The 25,167-nt window shown below is 35.9% G+C and overlaps 2 protein-coding genes across 2 annotated transcripts; both read right to left on the reverse strand.

Moving 5' to 3' along the window:
• Window positions 1–1,241: 1,241 nt before the first annotated feature.
• LOC107192025 lies at window positions 1,242–10,594 on the reverse strand. The gene is made up of 5 exons (XM_015581201.1): window positions 10,366–10,594; window positions 8,763–8,922; window positions 8,485–8,609; window positions 1,677–1,769; window positions 1,242–1,477 (listed from the first exon to the last, which is right to left on the reverse strand). Exons 1-5 carry the CDS (start codon window positions 10,424–10,426, stop codon window positions 1,404–1,406), a joined length of 513 nt encoding a protein of 170 aa, XP_015436687.1. The 5' UTR covers window positions 10,427–10,594; the 3' UTR covers window positions 1,242–1,403.
• Window positions 10,595–11,507: 913 nt separating this feature from the next.
• Window positions 11,508–12,887, reverse strand: LOC107192032 (lipid droplet-associated hydrolase). The gene is made up of 4 exons (XM_015581210.1): window positions 12,844–12,887; window positions 12,254–12,567; window positions 11,994–12,185; window positions 11,508–11,936 (listed from the first exon to the last, which is right to left on the reverse strand). Exons 2-4 carry the CDS (start codon window positions 12,563–12,565, stop codon window positions 11,508–11,510), a joined length of 933 nt encoding a protein of 310 aa, XP_015436696.1. The 5' UTR covers window positions 12,566–12,567; window positions 12,844–12,887.
• Between the last annotated feature and the right edge of the window lie 12,280 nt (window positions 12,888–25,167).

Raw genomic sequence — 25,167 nt, forward strand, 5'->3', positions numbered from 1 at the left:
TGCTGCTCGATATTGGTCCTGTACCGATTCAAAACAGTTTTCAGATCGGTTCTATCATTCTATTTCCGCTTCGATTCTTTCTACACGAAGTATATGAAAGGATTCTCACATTAACGCGTCAGTTTGGTTTAAACGTAAGTATCAACTGGAGTAAACAAAACTGGCACACGAATGATAGAACCGATCTGAAAACCGTTTTAAATCGATAATATAATAACAAACTGTGTTAGGCGAGAACCTTTTTCACCCATAACAGTCACAACATTATTTCGGTTTTTTATAACAGTTTTCAATCACTGTTTCGTATTCGCTCGTCTGAGTATAGTATCAAATATATCCGATTAATTGAGAGACATGGACAACCTGCTTCTTTGAAAAAAATTCCCAGTCATCGAATTCAGCGTAAAACGAATTTGATAATGAACACTTACTGTGGTCTTGTATAACACAGTATCATTCATTAATTCATAGAGAACACTGTGTAACACTGATAATGTATTGTTTATACATATACATATATGTATATAAAAAATATATATGTATGCATGTATTGTAACATAGATATTCAGAAAATATATATTTTCCTAGAAATTATGCGGTGTTTCCTTTCAATTTAATAAACAAAATTTAAATTACATGTTCCTTTTTATACCATGCATAATATGGAAATCACAGGTTTTATTGTGATATAGTATTACGTACTACAGAATATTATCATATAGAAAATAACAACACTTCTTGTACCATAATACTTTTATTGTTCTTGTATTATTCATTGTATAATATAACACTATCCTTTGTGTGTTTCTCGCTTATGTACAAGAATAAAAATCTATGGTGTGTATATGTATAATTTGATGTACAAATTTTAATAAGTTGGGCAAGAGGAAAGAAATCTTGCATTTAAATGTAATAGTAACAGTACAAGATAAATAACGAACTTTAGTCTTTATTCTTCAGGAAGACGAACAAACTACTATGGTGTGCATACATAATATGTAAACAAGATGTCAGGTAATTCTCGGATAGCATAGATAAAAATACAATATTCTCATGGTTCTTTGTTACAATTTCTATAATATTTGAGCATGAAGAAAATTATTGTGTTATGCCGTTATGCAATTCATGAAATTAGTAACTTTGTTTTGAAATGAAAAATGTAACGTAGGAGAAGCTGACTACTCAGAACATTAATATCAAAATCGTATGCAAGGATATTTCGTTTCCAATATGCATTCTTCGTTGAAATGATAAAACTAAAACTGTAGTTCGAGTAAAAGGTCCGCTCGATGACGACTGATATAACTACGAATAATCAAGTAACATGTACCGTTTGAGGAAAATGCAATGCTAATGGAACTTTCTTAAAGAATGGCACTGTTCAATTGCGATCGTTGGCTCGATTAAACATAATTGGGATTATACGGTGCTTGTTTCACATAAAGATCGTTCGAGACTTCTGGTGGTTGTGACATTCCTGAAAGAGGACAATTTTATTACAATTATTCAGAATAATTAAAAAACTTTACCGTTACGTTATACTCGATACAATAAAAAACACTATTTTTTGAAATTATGATCTTGTTAATAAATCGTGAACGACCGGTATTAATATTTCAGTAAACAATCATGTTTAGGTATGTATACTATTGTACTTCTGCATTTCTAATAATCACCTGTTGATAACGTCGGATACGTAACGTACTCGTTCGGTTGTGGAATATTCGCGGGAGTGTGAATTACTTGTACAACTCTAGGTACTTGTGCGTCTGTAACAAATATTCCCAAAAATCGGACTTAGATGACCCACCGGTCAAGACCTATAAGACATCACTTTTTCACATAGAAACAACGGTTTTCAGTATGGATTATAAATCTTCTTAACGACAGAAAATAATGCATCACCCTATAACGAAAAAAGTATCACCTTATTTCGTAAACTTCTCTTTCGGCAGTTGGATCCTGAAGGGACATAGCGACTTTCGGAAACATCCGTAAAAAGAAAAAAGAAAATTCTTAGTCTACACTGTATATGAAATTATGCACTAATATTAATATAAGAATGTAGTACTATGTATTAAGAAAAATGCATTCGTTAGCAAGAACAAATGAGGAAGTAGGTCGATCTCTTTTATTACGGGGTGATGTACCGTTTTATTTTTATATTACCAGTATACAATAATGTGCTAATAATACCGTAGCTATAGGATACAATACTATTTTTATCGCACTAATGGGTAGAAAGATGTTTGTTTGTATTGAATCATAAACAAATTATTTATTACGCAAAGGATACAATAAGGAGCGCTTATCTATGCATTAAAGTTGCTTATCGAGTATCTTACAGTTATACTTTTTACATAATATACGCGTTTGGAATTGATCATTAGAAAAATCATAAACGAAAATAATTATTCGCGTTTATTATCGATATAATATGTCGAATGTATACATATATGTATATTAATTGTCGATACAAAAATGTATAGAGGAACGTATATGTTAGTGATTAGAATCGCTTGGCTTTATTAATTGCCTGATACAAAAAATAGAATATTTCGAAATATATAATAAGTAAGGGTTTCATAGAAGTATTTTCAAGTGGCTGCCTCACCAGTGGTCATTAAGCATTCGTATTTATATACAAGTCCGTGTGTGTATAAACTTAAAGTCACCGAACCTTTGACCGAACGAAAAATAATACTGCATGTAAAACTTATACGTGTTTTTCTTTACACGCTTTACATTCTTAATGTCTTAAAACACTTAGCCAACCGCGCGCGCCACAGCAAACTATATGTTTTCCACCGCGCTCGGACAAGCCAACCTGTACGCTGTCCACCGTGCATTTTTCGCAAGTAACGCGGACTAATATTCACTACTTAAAACACAAACAAGTCTAAAAATGATTTACGTGGTTAATTACATTTTTAACGGTATTTTTTTATACCTTATACTTTATTTTTTATAAATCAGTCCTAACTTATAGTGTAACTTTTTAAGTAATTTTAACACCACTTAATTGGTGTATTTTATTATATACTGTACTTTATAAAAGCAGAAAAAGGCCGCAATTAATTGCGAACAATTCCAGGTAAACAATAACTGATAATAACAAAAAAAAAACGCGTTGCTAAGGTCAAAATGGACGATCTCCCCGATCGGTCATGCATTGACTTACTTTTAAAGTGGGGAGATCGCCTCATTCGGTTGGCTAAGTGTTAAGAAATTAAAAAAATTAATAAATATCACATATTTTAAACATAAGAAAAAGCTCTTCCTGGAATGCTTATTGTTCCGTTGCTTACCCATAAACTAATTCTTTCGAGCATTGTCAATTTTCATGTTTTTTTGTCCTACAATTAAGTTTGAGCATTCTCTTCGAGTGTGCAAAGGATTAAAGACAAACGTGTGGAAATCATAGGAACGTGTTTACCGTTTTGTTGGATCACATCAAGCAGAGTTATTACACTCGAAGTAAGGTCCGTAAACGAGGAGTGTGCGGTAGAGTTCTGCATTCGGCGAGCTGAGCCCGCCCGTCACCCGGCCGTTTTATCTCTACCCGGGCTGGCCCGGCCCTAACTATACCCGGCCCGCGCAGGCGAGACGATGCGCGCCGCAAACCCGTCCATACCCGCCCGGATTCATGCTAGCCCGTCCGACCCGTGGAATCCCCGCTAGGCCCGCTCAACCCGTTCAATGCAGAACTCAAGCGGGCACTCGGGCACGGGTGGAAAGATCACACGCTGCAATAACTTCGGGCGGGTTTGGGCGCCTAGATATATATGTCGACCCGCCTGGCCCGCTACGGGTTTGGGCGGGAGGACCCGGATTTAGCCGCTCAATGCAGAACTCTAGTGTACGGGTACCCGACATTTCGGAATCGGGTCGGATCGGAATCCCGACAAATGTCGGGTCCCGAATGATATTTTCGAGAACTTATCCATCTAACGGCAAACAATTATGTTGTTTACCGGAATAATTATTGCCGAACAATGTCGAAGAATTATGTTTTTTTACATTACAATTTAAATTAATATTAGGTGTACAAATAAGTTTCCGCGGTTTGTCAAAAGATGGCCCCACCAGAAGGTTATGGAGAAATTGTCAGATGTAAAACGTAATATCCCAAGTTTCGTCATCCGGCAACACCATAACCTTAAAGTACTAGTGATTCCGTATCAGCATCACGTAATTTTTTTCCTGCAAAAATGTCAAGTTTTGTGCCGAATAAGCATCATTTGCGGGAACTTTTGATTTACTTCTTTAATTTGAAAAAATCTGCAGCTGAGGCGCATCGATTGCTTCTAGAAGCATATGGTGAAGCTGCTTTAAGTGAGAGAAGTTGTCAGGAATGGTTTCAAAAGTTTAAGAACGGTGAGTTTGACGTGAAGGACAAAGAACGCAGTGGAAGGCCAAAAGTGTACGAAGACATGGAATTAGAAGTATTATTGGAGGAAGATTCGTCCCAAACGCAAAAAGAACTTGCACTTACATTAGAAGTGACTCAACAAGCAATTTCACATCGTTTAAAATCGTTGGGAATGATTCAAAAACAAGGAACTTGGGTTCCATATGAACTAAAGCCGAGAGACGTTGAACGCCGATTATGCATGAGTGAAATGCTGCTTGCCAGGAATAAAAAAAAGAGTTTTTTGCATCGTATAGTCACTGGTGACGAAAAATGGATTCACTACGATAATCCAAAGAAGAGAAAGTCATGGGTTAAGCCCGGCGAACCATCAACATCGACAGTTAAGCCGAATATTCATGGAAAAAAACTCATGCTGTGTATTTGGTGGGATCAGCTTGGTGTCGTGTATTATGAATTGCTCAAACCAAGCGAAACCATTACTGGAGCTCTCTACCGAACACAATTGATGAGATTGAGTCGGGCACTTAAGGAAAAACGCGCCCATTACTACTCCAGACACGACAAAATTATTCTTTTACACGATAATGCTCGTCCACATGTTGCGGCGACGGTAAAAACATACTTGGAAACACTCAACTGGGAAGTTTTACCCCACCCGCCGTATTCACCAGACTTAGCCCCTTCTGATTATCACCTGTTCCGGTCGATGGCACATGGTCTGTCTGAGCAGCGCTTCACATCATATGAAGACACCAAAAATTGGGTAGATTTGTGGACAGCGTCAAAAGATGAAGAGTTTTTTCGACGGGGTATCCGAATGTTGCCAGAAAGATGGGGAAAAGTAGTGGCAAATGATGGAAAATACTTTGAATAAAACGTAATGTACTGTTCCTTCACAATAAATTCCTAACTTTTTATAAAAAACCGAGGAAACTTATTTGTACACCTAATATTATATATGCCTGTATGTTGTATGATAGATTAAATGTCCCTAATACTGCCACTTTATTTATTTTACTTAATAAAAACATAACGTAAGAAGAAATGTGTACTAAAGACTGTATTATTAACCCTGTCCAACCGCAGGATTCCATTTGAAATCGTTAAATTATTTAGCATTTATAGTTCATATCATGAACCTGAAGATTCAATATGGCATCGTATCGTATAGTATAATTTTTTGCCATTAGACGGATAAGTTCTCGAAAATATCATTCGGGACTCGACATCTGTCGGGATCCCGACCGCTCTCGCCCGACTTCTCCCGACATGACCCAAGTCTCGGGAATCCCGTGATTTCGGTAAACGCATTATAAGATTCTCCATTTACATACATATATAAACGTATAGTAATAATCAAATTGAAAACCACAAACTTTCATGCAAGTATGCATACATATAAAGAACGAAGTATAAACGAACGTTTAAAAAATGTTGTGTATCCTAATATACGATTACGGGGAATGTTATAATATATAAATTAATGTCGGAAGTGTGGAAGTCATGATGAAATAGAATCAGGCTGGTGATGGTCCTACAAAGAATTACAGGAACAAATTGATTACCACTATGACGTAGAATTTCTTGTTGGTACCATTCACAAAAGCTATATGTATATATGTGTATTTCTATAGTAGATAATTAATAATAATATCGAAATGTTCATTAATACATATGACTCATGCTTTACAGCAGAACTGAGCAGAACTGGATACAGTAGACATTCGTTTCCCGCACTAGTCGGCGCTGTAGCGGGCCAGAATTCCAGGAACCGTGCAGGAAGCAGACGCTAGTTACCCGAGCGCTTTCCCCACCACTCACGTTTCACCACCATTTCACCACACCACGGCCGTTCAGTCGTGCGACGCAGCTATATATGTATAGGGTGGGCTGGATATGCGCACTTTACGGTTACACTAATTTTCTCCGTTATTTTTAGAGATATCAGAAAAGTTTATTCACAGAAGTTGTTCAATATGAAGAGGGCTATTACTTAGCAGTAACAAGTTTTTCGTAGGTGGAGGATCTTCTGAGTTTTCAAAGTTAATTATGTTATTTTTATTAATGATATTGAAATATTATGGAATAAAATACTTTTATTACATAAATCGATTCTTCCAAACATTCTGCGTAATAAAGTATTAAGGTATTATGGGAAAAAGGTAATAATTCGTGACATATTTTACTGGCAAAAGTCTAGCTTGGTTAGCATTTGTTACCCATTACATGTGATCCGCGAGACACGAAGCAATCAAATTGCCACCAATATCCATTGCACCGATAAAAACATTATTAAAACAGAATTATATACACTGCGCTTTCCGTAATGAGATATGCGAGTTAAACGTGACACCGTATGTGTTCCGGCCTGGGCGTGTTGGGCGACAGAGTAGGGTACGCGCGCGTGTGTGAGAAATACGTGTGGACAAGGGGCGTGGCTTTCGTGCAGATAACGGTGGCGCGGGAAACGAATGTCTACTGTAACTGCATCTCCGAGAATAGAATTCCCCCTCTCGGATTACCCCCAGTATGGATCTTCGGTGGCTCGCTGAAGTATCCCGCCCAATAGTCTTCTCACCGCAGCTCAAACAAGCCACCGGAGGACTATAGTGGGGGTAAACCGGAAGGGAGAATTCTGGTCTCGGAGCAACAGTTGCCCAGCTCTACTTTACAGTAAGAATTATGTAGTTCAAAATTTAAAAGCCAAATTGTACGTCGCGTAAAGGCAAATGAATGACCCTAGAACGACACTGCACTGTTCCATTTTTCGAGCTACGTGACACCATAAGTTCGCGGACGACCCAAAATAAAATCTAAATCTTTTAAATATTATCATTAAAATTTCATTTCGAAAAAACTTCTTTTTCTATTCTTCTTTAAACGTCTTAAGAAAAGATCAAAATATAAAAGTTATTGTGAACTGTATGCTAAACGGTTCTTCGTTTGGTATACTTCCTTATAATTATTTTATGGCTATTCAAATCGTTATATTGTATAGTTTCTAATGAATAGAAAATATAATTTATATCTTACCTATGTGGCTTAGAAAGAAAATTTTTGAAATTAGTAATAGTTTTCTATGCTATCTCTGCAATCTGAACACATTGAAAATCGGTGATTGGCATAAAGAGTCCTTGAACATAAAGCACGCACGCTATTTGTCTTTTCTTTCTACGGCGAAATGCACATCTACCACGTGGTTTTTGCATAGTTTTGTATAAATTTTAACAACTCAGGCTCACGTACACCAGCAATTAATATATGCATATGTATATACGTAATTCTTTGAACACAGTAGCGACTGATACACGAACTTTGACGTGATCTTCTAATAGACCGAGTGATGCTTTCTGTATGTCATCATGACGTTTTACTGACAGTTGTGTATTTAAGTTACAAATTATAAATGAATCTGCGGCGGTAATATCCAGCGTTCCATAAAATATTTTTTCTAGCACTGACGGCTTCAAACGATGTAAGACTTTCAAAGATACAAAGTGATTTCTACTGACTTAGTCAATTATTTACGCTCTTAGAATGTAACTGAAAAAGGAAGCATTACTTCTAACATACCAAGTTGCAACTCTATAACCGATATTTCGAAGTAGTGGGTACATAACAGAAAATATTTTCAATCAAGTTCAAACGACTATTACTTTATCATTCCAATGTATTAAGAAACAAGAACATTTTATATTTTAAAATTGTAATGTTGTAATATTTTTATATTTTTAAAATAATTGTTCATAAATTAAAAAAAAAACAACTCATTATTTGCTTTAAATGCTTTAGGTGACTCAATGTAAGATACATACATCTTCGTTACGTTAGCTACCACGAGGTCACCGACAACCCTAACGCTCATTAAACTAATAAAAATGAACACAAAATTCTTTTCTGTCTGATATTTCATAAAGTATGGCACAGATTGAGAGGATAAACAATTCGATTGATCTTTCAATGTTTATTTGCATTTCTGTAGACAAGATTAAAATTTAGCAGGATCGCCGACGATCCCATAGTGTCGTTCTAGATTCTCGAGTTAGAGTTCGTTGACTGAGATAACTTCACACCGACAGGATACAATTATCATATAAAAAGATACTCACGTCCGTATACTGTTCCCTGATAACGTCTGCGATGCCGTCGGCAGAATACGCAGCACAAGCAGGATACGCAGAACCCTACCAGCAATAACACTATGACGACTACCACGATCACTGTGATAAGGACCCTGCAATGGGACAAAGGGAACTTTGACACATGTATATTAGTACACGCCTCTATTTATGCTCGATTTCGACAAAATTTCGAAACTTTTTCACATTGTAACTTATTAATTGTGTGGATATACTTGTAAGCGAAAAAGATGATTATTTGTTTTTACCACGATGATAACATAGCGAATTCCGTAGCATCGCAACAATATGTTTTATTGTTCTCGATATTGAAACAGCAGAAAGATTTATCAGACGTGTCAAAAATTGTCGGACAGGAATCAATAACTTTTTCCAGGAAGTTCTTTGGTCCTAATGAACACTCCATTCCTAAAAACATAATTATGTATAATACATATATGGAACTTAAACAATTTTAAAAACGATAATGCGATCACTCTATTGAAGAAGTTCTCTGTCGTATTATATGTACATATTTGGCCTCTCTGTACTTATTTACATGGAAACTTATTTGTATAATAGTCATTGTTATACAAATCGTTTAGTAACATCTGATCGATCGGCAGTTGATTAAATAAGTACACATCGCAGCTAATATTGTTAATAGCAATTTTTGCTCTTTCACTTCTTTCAGAAAATTAAAAATAAATTAAACGAAATGTATATTTTTAGTTAAGCAAAGAATTTTTAGATTTGGATATACGTTTACACCATGTATGTATGCTATGTATTTCGCACGTTTAAGGACGATATACAAAAGTATATGTATTGTATGCGGTACAAAGTACGCACCATAATTTCTATGAAACGTGATCGTGAACGGCTTAAATTTTTGTTACGACGAATGTATAGATCAGAATATGTAGTGTATGAACAGATGTGACTGACAGAATGTGTACTGTAGACTGTAGACAAATTTGAATAAGCCAACGAAATTTTTGAAGGTATGTATATGAAAAGTCTGTGATGTTATCGTTATTATCTATTGATTAAATGCTTCATAATCTCCACACAATATCGCTCTGTAATATGTCTCGCATTACACAATTAAATTTTCGATTAGCTAAGACACGTGGTCTTTTAAACAGGGACTACGAATTTATTAAGAACTATTAAGTAATTTCATTTACTATAATTGCAATCCATAATATTGTCAACAAATAGAAAATTATAATATTATATATTATTTCAGTCGCTCTAAGTTACTATATTGTTTTAATAATGCTACAATCTAAGTGTAATTTCATTTGGTAAAAAATGTATTGACGACACAATACTTTTAAATAATTTCCACAGCTAAAAAATACATTTAAGATAATTAATTACATTGAAATTCAAGCTAATTCGAACAGACACCTTGCTACTCGATGTACAATTCAGTGTGATAATGAAACCATCTCGACACGGTGAGCGGGATTCAACAATCGTGAATATATGTCCTATATATGTATACATACATACACATACATTATACGTACACGCATTCTCAATCGTAAATTGTATATGTGGGCAATGTGAATAAACGACACCACTGAAGTACACGGTTCTTTCCAAAAACGAATTTCTCCATTAACAAAGGAAGGCTTCAAATAAGTGCTACCATTTTCCAAAAAATATTTGTCATGCTAGGTTTGTCTCTAGAAATACATATAAAGTGAACAAAGAAAGATGACCTCTAAGAGAACACATTAAGAAAATGTGTTTATAAAAATGTTTAAGAAGTGTATGTAAACAGTTAGTGCGTCTAGCGGCATATAAAATCAGCATGTACGTTTAATTTAAAAAAATAATAGTAGTAAATATTGCACTCACCATTGGATAACCCCGCATTAATGCAAAAAAGCAGTAGCAAAGTACTAGCCCGCAACATCATGATAAAAGATTTCAGTATCAAAATATATTAACTATCCAAAATTTTGAATGCACAATCTCGCTGCACTGATTCACAAACTTGCAATATTTAAATGTGTACTTTCACTGTCCACGCACCAGCATGCACGAGAATGCCGCAACTTGCAGCTTGCAGCTGTTAAATGTTGTGTCAAATACAAGTATGACTCAAAAGAGGTCAGGTATGTCGCCATTTTCACTAACGACATCTCGTATTAAATATCTTGTCTAGTAATATTACACTGCTTCTTGTATTTCCTGGAATCGATATTCTGCCTTAATAAGTATCAGTTCTGGTGTTTTAAATAAATATTTCATTTTTTCTTTAAGAACTGATCCTCAAGATCCACAGAGACATCTATTACAAAGCGTCTAAACCATTACACAAATTGGAACATATTTTGTCACCAGACGGCGCTACTATACCTTTAGGCGCCAGTTTCAAAAAAATATTACATATTCATTAACTATCGCTAGAGCAACAATGACTGAATAATATTAATACAGGAGGCTTCAATGAATAATCTGATCGCGTTCTTTAGCTTCTCAGTTCGACTGAAACATGAGAGAATGTTTTAAATTGACTTTATTTATGTTATACAAGAAATTGAAGATGTGTGTTTGATATAATACTTGTATTAAACCTTGAACGGCGATACCCCGGTCCATCCTGACCTGAATTTTAAAGAGCTTCATCTAACTCATCAAATATATGTAAAAATATATTTAGGAGAAATGTTGTATATGAGTCTAAAGAGATTCCGAAGCTTCCCCGTTTGTATTAACATCAAAACCGTCCGATGTCCAAGGGTTAATGAAAATTATAGACAAAAAGAATTCGAAACACAAAATAACTACATACAAAAGTATACTAATTTTCCAATTTTTATCCTACACTTGGTGAGTGTTTTCTTGTTGAAACATACATCTCTAACTTTTGTTAGTGAATTTAGTAATTTGATAAGTTCAAGAAGCATTAATAAATTATCAACAATTTAAAAATATCATAAAAAATCTGAAAGACTATGTAGTAATTAGTATTAAAAATTATTTGTTAGTTAGCACTATGATATATTTTCGCTAATTAAATTTCCTACAATGTAACCCATTTCCTTATCAAACTGTAAAACAAAACTGTGATGATAACCATGCTTACAAAGTTCTGCGTTCATGTTGGGATGTTTGGACTTCATATTTCTATAATATTGAACTGGAGTCCAACCATCGCAGTTACCGTAATAAAACCATAACTTGTCTGCATGTTTTACGAGTATATGGTCGTCTCTCTCCTTTACTATTTGCATTTCTTCATTCGCCATTCTAAACACATTCTTTAAATTACGAGGGTTTAGAAGTTGATGTACTGCTTTGGTGCATTTTCTGGGAATGCCATACAAGGGTGCAAAAATATTGACGGCAAACAGTTGCAAAGAAATTGGCAAACACGAAAGAATCCAGCAGAGAAAGATCAGAAAGAATGCAATATGTGACACCTGAAAAAAAAGTAGCTCACTTCTCTTGTTTCACACTATTGTATCAACTGTACTTACGATTTTAGTGAAAAACTGTCCATTACTACTTGTTGCCATGTGCTCTATAGTCGGAAATAACAAATAACATTTTTTTACTCTTTTGGATATAGAATCATCTTCCAACATGTGTAATACTATCCAACTTCCTATTGAATGACCAATAAGATGCAACTTGGCATCCTCTGGTACATATTTCTTTATGAAACTTTTCTGTAATTAAATTATTGTAAACAAATAGATAGTTTTTCTAAGAAAAAAATTGAAATCTTATCAAATACCTTGTGTTCCAGCTGGGCTATTAAGCTATAATGTTCAGTCCAAGTTGAATCGCTTGGCATAGTAATTGTTAAATTGTTTGGGGGTTGTACATGCCCTGCATGTCCAATTACCCAAACAGGTGTTTCAGTAGGAAGTTTTGTTTTCAGAGACTTTATAAATCCTTCATAAAATTCTGGAATTCCAGGGTTACCTGGTATAACAACTACCACATCTTTTTTACCATATCCTAAAAGACCTTCTTCCACCCAGCGACCTTCTGTTATCACTTGGGTAGGCACGTTATTCCATTTTAGCATAGCACGCTGCATCATTCCTTGGACAATTAGTTGTTTTATATAATTACACCATAATTCATGGTATTCGATGTAAAAGTATGGTTAAACCAGATGTTTAGGCAATAGAATATTTAATATACAAATTCGATATTTTTTTAATTAATTATCTTATATGTATTATTAAAATAAAAACGTATACAAATGTTAAATTGAATGGTTTTAAGCAAATAATAATTTGTAAGAGATTTCTATTACCACATCTATAACTTTGAAACACTTTGTTCGAGTGTTGCAATTTTAAAAAGTAGATATACCTATCAGTATAAATTTATTGAAGACGCGAAGCTGTTACTGATACACGTAACAATATATCAATCGTATATAATATATGTATATACACACATATATATTTCGTTAGGTGATCTAAATGGTTATGCGTTCTGAGTAATACTAACGTGCATTAATGATTACATTTGTATTACTATGTACAGTTATATTACGTCAATGTTACGAGGTATATACATTGTACTTTTAAATTAAATTTCAAAATCAATCTCCATAAGTAAAGTACATTGCTCGGAAGAAGTACGCCGAAACGGCACAGGCTGCACAGGGGCAAGGAGGCCACTTTGCTCGCACGCGTACTGCGTGGCACCGTGTACAACTGTGTAGTTTGACTTAGGTTTGACTGGACGTGGACTTCACCGATGAACTCTGATCAGACTCTGATGCACTGATGCCAGTATCGTGACGTGGGATTTTCACGCGAGCGCTTACCCTCTCCATGCCACCCGTGGGTATTTTGCTCAAGAATATCTAGCCTGTTCGTGAACTCTGCCCCACTACGTCCTACTCGGCGACTCCCCACATAAGCGTTTTCTACCTCTGTCCGGGTACGCTCTGTTTCGGGTGTTCTCGGCAAAAGTTCTACGTCACATGTTTACAACGCGACGGTCGAGTCACTCAAGTCGGGTCAAAAATCCCAAATCCTAAGAAATCTAAACGCCGAGTCGAGAGCAGCATGAATTCTCTAATGCGCTCATGATGAATACCCCGTCCAAAACCCCGTTCGTATCCCGATGCGACGGTTTTATTTTTTATTTTTAATTATTGTGTAATTTTAGTTTGTAATTTGCCAGTAAAATAAAAGGTTCAAAAATATTAATTTAGAAGCATTTTACAAAAATGGAAGATGTATTTATTCCTCCTTAATATTTAAATTTTATATTACACAAATACATATTCTCTTATATATACTATACACAAATTATTCTTACAATTAGATGTTACCTTCATTCTAACTATTGCAGTACGAACACATTGGAAGAAAAATCCATCACATGAATATGTTACGTACAGCAAAATGAAAGCTTGGAAGATATTAATTTGAGAAGCATTTTCAAAATTAGATTTTTTTGTTAAACTGGTCCACGCGTATGCATTTTTTTAGATTTGATGTTTGTGAGCATGGAAAATATGCATGGAAATACAACACATCGTCTTTTCTTTTTGTCCTCTATAAATAATGTCACAAATGTTCGATCCTCAATATGGATTTTCTTTATTCACGGTAGGTATATTCATTTCTTTGAGCGGCTAAAATGCTTTTTTCAAAATCTGGGAAATTTCTAACAACCTCTTTTGAAATATTCGACAATAATGTATTCGCCGCGCGAATAATTGCACCTAATTAATGAAAGGACCGACGTCGAGAACGGCATGATTTCTCTTACGCGCTCATGATGAAGACCCCGTCCGAAACCCTGACCGAATCCCGATGCGACGGTTTTAGTTTTTATTTTTAATTATTGTATAATTTCACTTTGTAATATGTCAGTAAAATAATGGTTTCGAAGATATTAATTTGAGATACATTTTCAAAATTCGATTTTTTTATTAATGATATATATAGTTAAAACCGCAATTGGAATAATAGTACTACTACCGAATATGACAATGAAGCACGCATATGAGCATCGGGTACTTAGAGTGAGACGTATCTGACCGAAACGCTCGAAACGCGGGCAACCCGATCGTAAATGGAGGCAATAACGAGACTACACGGTGGCCCATTGTAACACTCCAAATAGCACAAAAACGTCTTATGTACGTCCGATGGACGTACGTTCCGGACGTTCTGTACATTCGGAGGATGTCCCAAAAAGGTCCATATGTACCAGTTAGGTCCTCGTTAAGATCTTTAAATGTCCTAGGAAGGTTCTATTTACAAAGTGGAACGTTCTGAGGACATCCGTGTCAACATTCTCAGAACGTTTCCCGAATGTATAACAGTAACACTCCCTGTGCGTTTTGGGAACGTTTAAAGAGATTTTAAAAACGCTATGGTAATGTCTTGAAAAACGTATAAGAAACATTTCCCAAATGTTTACAATTGCGGTTAGGTTTCATTCTGTACAAGGTGACAGGAGTTAGGTTAGGTTGGTTTGTGTTTAACAAATAAAAGATTAACTTTCCTGCGATTTCTGCACTTAGTAGAAATGCTTCTCAAATTATCTTCCAAGTTTTCATTTTCCTGTACGTAACATATTAATGTAATGGATTTTTCTTCCAATGTTTTCATATGTATGTACTGCAATGGTTAGAATAAAGGTAACATCCAATTGTAAGAATAATTTGTGTGTACTGGGTGGGGCAATAGCTATGTCCACTTTGAATATTGCCGTTATTTATAATAATATGAAAAAATGTTATGCACAAAAGTTACACGGTATAGAGGGGGGCATATTGTGACACAAACATTTTCTGCGTGGGTGAAGGCATAGAGAAGATTTCAAGGTCATCTCTATTTTTTTAATGGAATGCTATATTTTTTTTATTGCGGTCTATCATTGAAGGTCATGCAAGGTCAAATATTGTAAGACATAATTATATCGAAAGGCATGTTCAGGCCATTGAGAGCGAGTGGTGAATGAACAAATGCCGTCGAGAACGCGACAGGACATTTGTTCATTGCGTGGGCATTGCGTTGCCGGCCATACATGAGAACAATTCTTTAATAAATTATTATTTTATTTCGTGTATAATCATACATTTATTTTCAGCCCCCTTACAATATGGTAGTAAAATAAACTTTCTTACATTACAAGTGCTGCCCAGTGTTGCCCTAAGACAGTGCTGCCAGCACGTTCTGTACGTGCTGTTGCAGCATCTTGTCCGGGTAGCGCGGATAATATGCGAGCTATCTCAGTGCAGCACTGAAATGGGGCAACACTGGGACGAAACAGGGGTCAAACCGCACTGAAATCGTGCAATTGATTTGAATCACAGAACGCGTGAGTTAATGCTAAAAACAACGAGGTTAAAATACACAGGTATACTCACGAGCAAACTCGGCTTCCACTAGGGGAAAAAATAACGTAGGGACAGGTTCTCCTATCACTTGGTATTGGGAATTACTGAAATGTATGCCAAATTAACATTCGATTTAACATTTATTTCACTACCTGGAATAAATTTACCAAGTGGTAGAAGACTTTTCCTCTACGCCGCTTTTTCTCCTAGCGGAAGCCGAGTTTGCATGCGAGGGTACGTAAATAGTATACAAGAATAGAGAAAAAAATATCAAAGTTAATGTAGGTAACGTGGAAAAAGAAAGTTTATACATATTATGCATATTTTATTTTTAGATTTGTAGTTTATAGACAATAAAATGGAAGGGCATGAAATTGTTAAAAGATTTATCTAAAATTAATATTAAGTTAATATTACGTTATTGTTAAAGATTTTCTAACTAATGATTAATTTTTTTTCTCTCCTCCTTTTTGTGGTGTAGTAAAATATTTTCCATTTCGTCATCACTACTACTGCTGCTTAATAATTCCATGAGCAATAATTCCCGGTCCATTGCGTTTTCTATTGCCGTTAAGTTCTATAGGTATATGTAATTACAGTACTTATACACCACACGATTTCGTGTCAAATCTCGTGTCACCAGTGTCACCGAACCGCACTGCTGAAAATATCAGGACAATAAAACTCGCCCTCGGTCAGTTGATTTTGTTTAGCCGAATGCGAATTTTGCACTGCACTGGGGCAGAGAGCATCATCCGAACAAAAATTCGAGTTATATCGTATCAAGTAAAGGAATAATTAGAAGCAATGAAGACTAATGAATAAATTAATGATTATAATTAATTTAGAATTTCTTGTTTTTTCTACTGATTTTTAAAAACACAAATAGATAAATATAATTCATAAAATCATATTGAATACGTTTTTCTGTTTAAAGATATAGACCTTACAATTGCAGTGAGCAAATTCACTCAAGATAGAAGAAATCGCAATCACGGTCGTGAATGAATAAGTTAAATCACGACCGTGATCGTGTTTCGGTGATCACTGTGATAAATCACCGTTAGTGATTTTGCACGCCATCTCTACTTCGGAGGCCTTCTTCTGAGCAACGCATTTTACATATTTATAAATTAAAAAAAAAAACAGTAGTCTGATATTGATAAATGGAAACAAGATAACGACATCATTATCGAAGTAACTATTGTGGGAGAGCGTTAGTATTGAATATCTCCAGATCCGTGGTTCAAATCTGGGATTCGACTACTGAACTATTGAGTTCAGTGGATTCGACACACATGTATAAATTTTTGTTTCACTTTTCTCTCTAAAAAATATTTATGTACTCACTTACATTTCCATTAAATATTTATAGTTGTTTTTATCAGGTAAAAATTATTTTGATAGTAACAGTAATTGGTTAATAATAGTAAGACAGTGTGAGTATTTACGGAATCTGCGCAACTCTCGTCGAGCTATCGATTATCTATCGATATTTTCGCGGTGATCGATATTCTTGGAACCAATCCGGCGCTTCTCTGAAAAATCCCAACGAATTTTGAACTAAAACCGATAGAAACTTTGCTACTCTCCGAACATTCTGTCGTGAACCTTTGTAGCAATCGCAGATTTTAACAAAATCTTTCGTTTTCAACTCACGCATCAATCACTGCAACACCACAAGTGTTATATGAATCGCTCTCGACGCTCGAGTATAATTCGTGCCGATATTCGGCGATTCGCGTAAACGAATTTCGCGATCGCCCATATGGTTTCGTGTACAGCATTTTCGATTACTTACCACTTCGCGGCTCTCCCGTGCCTACCGTGTGTAATCGTGTTCTCGTAAAATATTGTTAAGACTCTGAACAATAAACTGTTATAGCCAAGCTTCCGTGTTTTTTCGCTGCAACACCACCTTCACTCCATATCCTTTTCAGGATAAAATTAGTTATCCTAGAGCGGTCGTTCCAACCGAATGATCGACTCGGCCCACGATAAACTCGTAACATAAACAAATTTCATGATGAATTTTGTAAGATAGCGAATGTAAGCTGTTTTTGTTAAATTAAATGGAATGTGACAATCAGTATATATACATGTGTACTATAGTGATACATGTGTAAATAGTTTGAAATACTATAATTTGTTTGTTTGATATAATAAAAATTAATAGTACTCAAATGTGGTTTTGCATTTTATAATGTCTGTATATATTTGGTTTAGTTTTAAGGCAACTAGATATAAAAACAATTCAACGTGTGTACAGCTGTGGGCAAATTTGTTCCATCAACAGATTTTGCTTTGATTTACCTGAAATGATTCACTAAGGTCTAAATTAGTTGAATGCATTAGTACGGTATCTGCGAAATAAAGTGTCCTGGAGTTGGTGTGAACGTAAGAGCACCGACTAGGTGTAGAATAGACCTATCATTTAATTCTTTTTTCTGCCCCACTTTCGGAGGGCTACGCAGCCCTCTTATCATTTTAGCGTCAATAACCGACGTTACCGATAAAGCATGAATCCTGAGTATTATTAGCACAAATGGAGCATTATATACATATGTCATTCATAATACGTGTACCCGATACGATTTGGTGGGAATAGAAATATCCGATGCTTCGGTTTAAAGGATGAACATTTATAATACTGATGAAATATGACGCGCGAATGTATATTTTTTTTCACTTACACTATAATATAACTTATTCTAAATGCATCATTAATGGACATTTTAGTATATTTTTTTATCTGATAACGTGATATAAAAATCTTAATACGCACAATCAATTACCTTCTGGCAATTGGTGAAGGAGTAATTAAATAATAAACTTCGACCCAACTAGAGCTCAGCTAGTCAAGCGTTCTCCATAAAGAATAGTTTTTAACTGTTATTTAACTGGTAATATCTGTCAGATTGTATTTCATAAACTTTGGCACCATTTTTAAATTGACAGGATATATTTATCATAGATGGCATTCGAGAACCATTGGAGGATTGAAAACTTTGAGTAGTAAATTTGAACGAGAATGCTTCCAGACGTTTTTATTCGAAGTACTCGTACTTTACTGCATCTCGGTCGCGAAATTGTTTTAATTTTAATAATTTTATGAGTTTATCTTTACGAAGTCATCGCATTTGTATACGGTTTCGGATGTAAGCCTGATTATATAGAAGTTGCGTAGTTTATAGTGGTTATCGAAGCTTGAGTAAATAACGAAACTTTTATACTTGCAATGATTTTCTGAATATTTATAAAATTCGGTACGTGATTTAGACAGAAAGAACAAGTATTGTTAAACTCTAACAACGAATGTCATTAATATAATATATTATTAACAAGTATTTGTGAGTAATGTCGGGTTTGGACTTATTTTTATCAAGAGAATCTCCTACATTTATTCATAACATTTTTAAGAAAGTACACTGAAAGGAGTAAAAGTTTAAATTTTTCTTCATTGGTGATTCGTTTTGTATGTTACATTGTATCCCGAGGGTCGGTTGCCGGCGGCCAGATAACATCCTTCGCCTTCGCGTGCCAGAGCCTCGGGTCTCCGCTGAGATAATAAACCTGTCACCCGACCTCCTTCGAGTAGCTCGAACTGCTCGGTTACCCATCACTACGCGCAAGTATCGTACGATTGCATATTCGCGAATAGTATTTGATCTGTTATGTTTCTTAGTTAGGCTAGGGTCTTCTTGTACGCCGTGCTTATTACTAGTAATTTAATTCATAAATATTTTCTATTCAAAATATATTTATGAGTTAAATATTCAATGTTCGTTATAGAACGAACTTAAGCAGACGAAACCACATTGCATATGATGTATTTTTTTTTAAATGCTTCAAGTTCACATGAGATCTTGATATTTCAAAACCGAGCGATCTATTATTTAAATAATTGTTATTTTTTGATCGAGTATATATCGTGGTAGTACGTTATTCATTGCACTAGAAAATGTAGTACTTTGAAGATGTGTACAATAATTTCATTGTAGTTACTACAGTATACTTATTTCAATACATTAGTCAGATATCATTTATGAATATAGCATGAAATAGCTCTACATAAAGAAAATACAAAAAGTTCGCAATGGCCGATTGATAACGGTCAGCTGATAAAAAAAAATAATATTCAAATCATTAATGTGTGAAATAAGCATCGACGTAGTAGATTCGAATACAAAGTAGAAAGAACGGAAACCACACCGGTATGTTTAAAATACAGAGAAAAACGTGGTGGTGCTTTCTCAGATAGGCATATTGTAGCAGTTAGCGCAATACCACGAGACGTGCCAGCACGTTTCTAATGCCGGAACCAGTGTCGCGAGACACAAAGGTATCACTCGTATTTGCAAGTTCAATTAAATAATGGAACACGTATACTAGGAATTGCGATAAAGTATCGGTGCATAAAAAGAAGACGTATTAACACGTTGAGCGTGGCGTCAGCCCGTGGGGGCTGACAGTGGACTTTTCGTTTGGGCGGTGTCGGTCTGTGGGACCGGCAGAATCAAGGATAAAAAATAAATGTTATAATTTTAATGAAGTTTATTAAAACATTCTAAGCAAAGGTGTGGTTTGGCTTTACAAGTATTACAAAAAATGACATCTTGCGGAGTCATCGCCGCTGTGAGTATCAACGTGTTAAGTTATGTCACCTGTGCATCGATATGCACGCCCTAGTGAAAAAACGCGTGTTATGGAACACTTTAACACGTTGTGCATGTATGACCATTGAAAAATGCATTGCGATTTCCAGTTCTCGTGGCCGGTGTTTTCGTTGCGAATGGCAAAGAATGCATACAGTTACGTACACGGGTAGAGTACCGATACGTACTAGCGTGTACTCATGACCACTTTAATGGAGTGTGAGCGTTAAATGCAGAGAAGGTACTACTGTGTTTCACCAGCATGTATAGTGTTCCACAAACATATTTGTATGGTGACGTATATATTCAGAAGGAATGAGTATTTGTATTCTGTCCATTAAAAAGGGCACGCCCAGAAGTGTCCATCCACTACTCACGAGCAGCATTCTTCCCTTCCGGTAGTATCCTCACTATGGTACCTACTTGGATTGACTCGCTCGAGTCAATCTGAGTTCGGTAGTTGTGGAAACCTACGAGGGGAAGCTTGCAATTGCTTATAGCTCGTGGGCGGCGTTTGGACACTTTTGGTATTAGAGTTCATTTTTATGATAGTAGACAAATAACGAAATGAATATAACTTAAATTTATTTACTATTTGAATATAGTATATAATATATCAGTTTACTGTGAAGTAGTTGAAGATTAATATTTCTCTTCATTGATATTTTTAATACAAATACGAATGTTCGTGAAGCATCATTCACAATATGCAATTGTAGATTAACAATTTGTACTGAATTGTGTCAGAAATACGTACTACCACGTTGCTCGAAGACGGAAATAAAAATTAAGTAGTGTATTTTAAGCTAGACCGTAACGTTCTGATTAGATATGATATTACAGACCATGTACAAGAAGGCATTTCAAGACGGGTAGATTTCTGCGTCTAAGTGACATGTCTTTTACGCTTATGTTATGTTTTACGTTGGCTTTGACGACGGGATCGCCCGAGGGTTGTTCAATACGTAGAGTCATTTATGTTATCGCAGAGTCCTGTTTAGCGTCTTGATAACTAAATTTTACAATATTAATGAATAGTCAAAGTTCGATTTTTAATTTTTGTTAATACAAAGTCGTGTTTCTTTTATTGCAAAATGAAATGAAAAAGAATCAAAGAGGAGTAGCCCGTTAGTGGAGAAAAAAATAATAATTGTTTTAATAAGGATTTACAGGATAATTATTCCGTGTTCGTTGCTCGAACCCTTTCACGTGCCCTTGTGCTACTTGGTTGGGCAAAAGAAACAGGGAACGATGACTTGATTTCATATAATAATAACATGTCTATGCGATTGGCAATGCGTTAGCTAAACAGTTTGTGCTGGGCCTCTTCTTTCCTTCGGCGGTCCGCCCACCTGAAACCGTCATGCTGCTCGGTTGTGGACGACCAACGACTCGAAGAGTCTGTATGATCATACCACGAGTGCAATCGACCAGGTCGTTCATTTCGACAATCCTATCCTTCCGACGGCGATCGCGACGACGGCTCCCATGGGGTTCGCCGAATTCGAATTCGAGGAATCGAAATCGAAATCGGAAGCAGACAACATACTAGGTCTGGACCAGTTTCGAATCGATGCTAGAAATTATCTCGGTAGCAGGACTATCACGCGAAATGGGGGGAGCCTACCCGATCAGACACTGTAATAGTCTGCCCCGGCCCCTACCTACTTACAGTCTAATCGTACACATTTACACACCAGAAAATATGCTACCTGCCTACCTAGCTCTATATTTAACACTAACCGTACCGACCGCCGGTCAAATGACCGGTTTTAAATACGGTACAAATAGGTATAGAAAAGTCTCGGTACTGTTAGTGTTAAAATTTCAAGTCAGGTTTACAACCGAATCAATGAAAATTTCTTATATATAGTTATTCTTAGTATTACGGCTTCGTATAGCATTATGTATTTACTAACACAATCATAAATTGCATTGGGGCACAGTATTCATGACTCATGCACCCTTAGAAACGGATTTTCTTCCTGCATGACACTTTATATCTGCTCTGAAACTTCCAAAGCCGTATACTTTAAACGGGCGTAACTCCGTCAATTTTGGTGGGATCAACTTCAAACTTTCACACAAGATTTCTAAACTGGTGTACTGTCAGAAAATATTAAAACCCAAAAATCAATTTTTTTCAAAATTATATAGGTAGGCATTATCCCTTAAAGAATAGTATTGCGTATGATGAGTTCGCGATTGCTTTGAGACAGTTTTTGTATTTTCAGATACTGTTGCAGTAATGACTGAGCGCGCTTGCTTATACTTTTTATTTGAATTAAAGTGACAGCATTGATTGATTCAAATAGTTGTTTTCTTTTGTTGAATTAGTGTTGCGATATGGATTGGTCAGTTTTGTTTTAGTGTTGCGATTTATGAAACGCCCAATGCTGGAACCACAGCAGAACCACAAAGCAGCTGAAATAGCTGCAAAGAGTGGTTCATTACAGCCCAGGTGGTTTCATCAATCTAAAGTTAGTGTTGCGTATTGTAGAGTGAAGGTGCACGGGGTGTTTTTTTTATTTCTGGATTCGGTAAATTAGAGTGGCGAACAAAGGAGGCACCTATCGCGTTTTTTGAGAATCTCGATAGTTAGTAACAAATGATAAGTGTTGCGAGTGATAAGCGCCTGTGTGGCTGCTATCGGGATCTTTTTATATCATATTCAATATGTAAGAAAAATGTATATAATTTGACTGCGATCTCTCTCGAGGTTCTGGGGTAAGTGCCGTGTCTTTTGACACAGTCCTCTTGCCAGAGAGTCCACCGACTCTCCTCACTCCGTGGCCAGATCCTTTATTCCAAATCTTTTATCGCACGCGCTTCGTTAGCGACCGGCAACAGGGCGTCGGGCCCTTTGCCGTCACGCAATACACGGACGTCGAAGCCGCGAGGAATCAACAAAGTATCGCCACTCGAGCCGCCACAGAACCTAAACACCCGATGTTATGTTTAAGGTTCCGGCTATTGGCGATACAATCTCCTCTCAAAAAGCCGACGCCACGTGCATCTCCCTTCATAAAGGAATCGACGCTAACAAATAAATTAGTGTTGCGGAAAATCGAATGGTTCACTCACGGTTTTTTCTATTAAGTAAATGAAATGGAAAGAGGTGCCACGTTGAGCGTCTACGAGGCTGCTATTGTTTCATTTGTTTTAGCGCACTATTGTGGCTGCTATTTTTTTACTCGTTTTAACGCCTTATTGTGGCTGCGGTTTTTCTTTTTATTTCTTTTTGTTATTCTATTGAATGATTGTTATTGATTATTGTGCACCAAATGTTTACGTTGGAAATACTGTTGATAAGAATATTTATGTAACAAAGGAAATTGTTCTATTTTTAATAATTCTGCAAATGTTCGTTACAATTTGTAATACACATTAAAAATTCTACGTTTCGACAATGATAGTAGATTTGATGAATTATTGACACGTAAGAATAAATTAAAATAAATTTGTAATTAAATTTTAATTAGAGTTATTAGAAGTAGTTGTGACTATTCGTCGTTAGATTTCATTAGATGCTGGAAAATCTAAATTAAGGTTTTACATGCTAAACGTCATTGTTGTACAGTTTATTAGATGTTCCTGAATTAGATTAATACCTTAGAATAAGAAAAATGATCACTTAACGAACTCCAATCATCCGCGCGCGTTTTCCACGGATGCGATCGTCTGTCCACTTGTGCGACGTAGTTAGATATTGGATGGGCTTATACACATATTTCTATGCATTTTTTTGATCACTACTATCTCCATTATTTTTAGAGATATCAAAAAAGTTTATTCGCAAAAGTTATTGAGTATAGAAAAATTTTATTTAAACAATATTATGTACACCGCGCACATTCTGTGAAGAAAAATGTGCGAGTTAAATGCGACGTCGAATGTATTCTGTTCCTTCCTTGCTAGGGAACACAGTGGGGTGCGCGTATGTGTGCGAGGAATATCTTGGATCAAGGGACGTTCCCAGTGATCAATTAACGGAGTTTCAATTATTGAGCATTTACTGTAATTCACGAATTCACCGTTCTCATAACGTAGAGGGCAGCAAAAATTCTCTGACTGTTTGCACGATCGGTATTTCAGAACATGAGACACAAAGTCCCATAAGATGATCAGCTATTTTATACCTCGTCTGTGGTATGAGTATACCATAGGCATATACATCAGGGTGGGGCAATAACTATGTCCACTTTGAATATTGCCGTTATTTGTAATAATATGAAAAAATGTTATATACAAAACTTACACGGTATAGAGGAGGGCATATTTTTTTTATCGCGATGTGGTAGCCGGCGTTGAGACGACTTCAGCGAGCTATTATTGAAGGTCATGCAAGGTCAAATGTGGTAGTAAAATAAACTTTCTTACATTACAGGAGATGCTCGAAGTGGTGATCGTTTGCGTCAATGCAAAGTTGCAATCTTCGTATCGCTGCATCACGTGCATGTCTTATCGTTTCTGAACTTATTCAGAATATTTAGCGATTTTAATTCATATTTAAAGTGGACATAGTTATTGCCCCACCCTGTATAGTAGACTACGCGCGGTCTTCTTAAGGGGGGAGACTCCGTGGCCCGTGTGCTGTGCCGTGCGCTAACACAATCAACGGGAACCGTGTATGTATACGCGATACACGAGAGAGACATTCGATTTCGTAGA

The sequence above is a fragment of the Dufourea novaeangliae genome, unplaced genomic scaffold (genome assembly GCF_001272555.1).
Source record: "Dufourea novaeangliae isolate 0120121106 unplaced genomic scaffold, ASM127255v1 scaffold295, whole genome shotgun sequence".
In the NCBI taxonomy this organism is placed as follows: Eukaryota; Metazoa; Arthropoda; class Insecta; order Hymenoptera; family Halictidae; genus Dufourea; species Dufourea novaeangliae.

Excerpts from the sequence above, each read along its gene's own strand:
- LOC107192025 (XM_015581201.1), bottom strand. The coding sequence starts at position 10,426 with ATGATGTTGCGGGCTAGTACTTTGCTACTGCTTTTTTGCATTAATGCG. Across the intron at positions 8,923-10,365 it reads TAATGCGGGGTTATCCAATG|GAATGGAGTGTTCATTAGGA; the intron begins GTGAGTGCAATA and ends TTATGTTTTTAG. Across the intron at positions 8,610-8,762 it reads TTCGCTATGTTATCATCGTG|GGTCCTTATCACAGTGATCG; the intron begins GTAAAAACAAAT and ends GTCCCATTGCAG.
- LOC107192032 (XM_015581210.1), bottom strand. The coding sequence starts at position 12,565 with ATGATGCAGCGTGCTATGCTAAAATGGAATAACGTGCCTACCCAAGTG. Across the intron at positions 12,186-12,253 it reads TAGCCCAGCTGGAACACAAG|AAAAGTTTCATAAAGAAATA; the intron begins GTATTTGATAAG and ends ATTTAATTACAG. Across the intron at positions 11,937-11,993 it reads GACAGTTTTTCACTAAAATC|GTGTCACATATTGCATTCTT; the intron begins GTAAGTACAGTT and ends CTTTTTTTTCAG.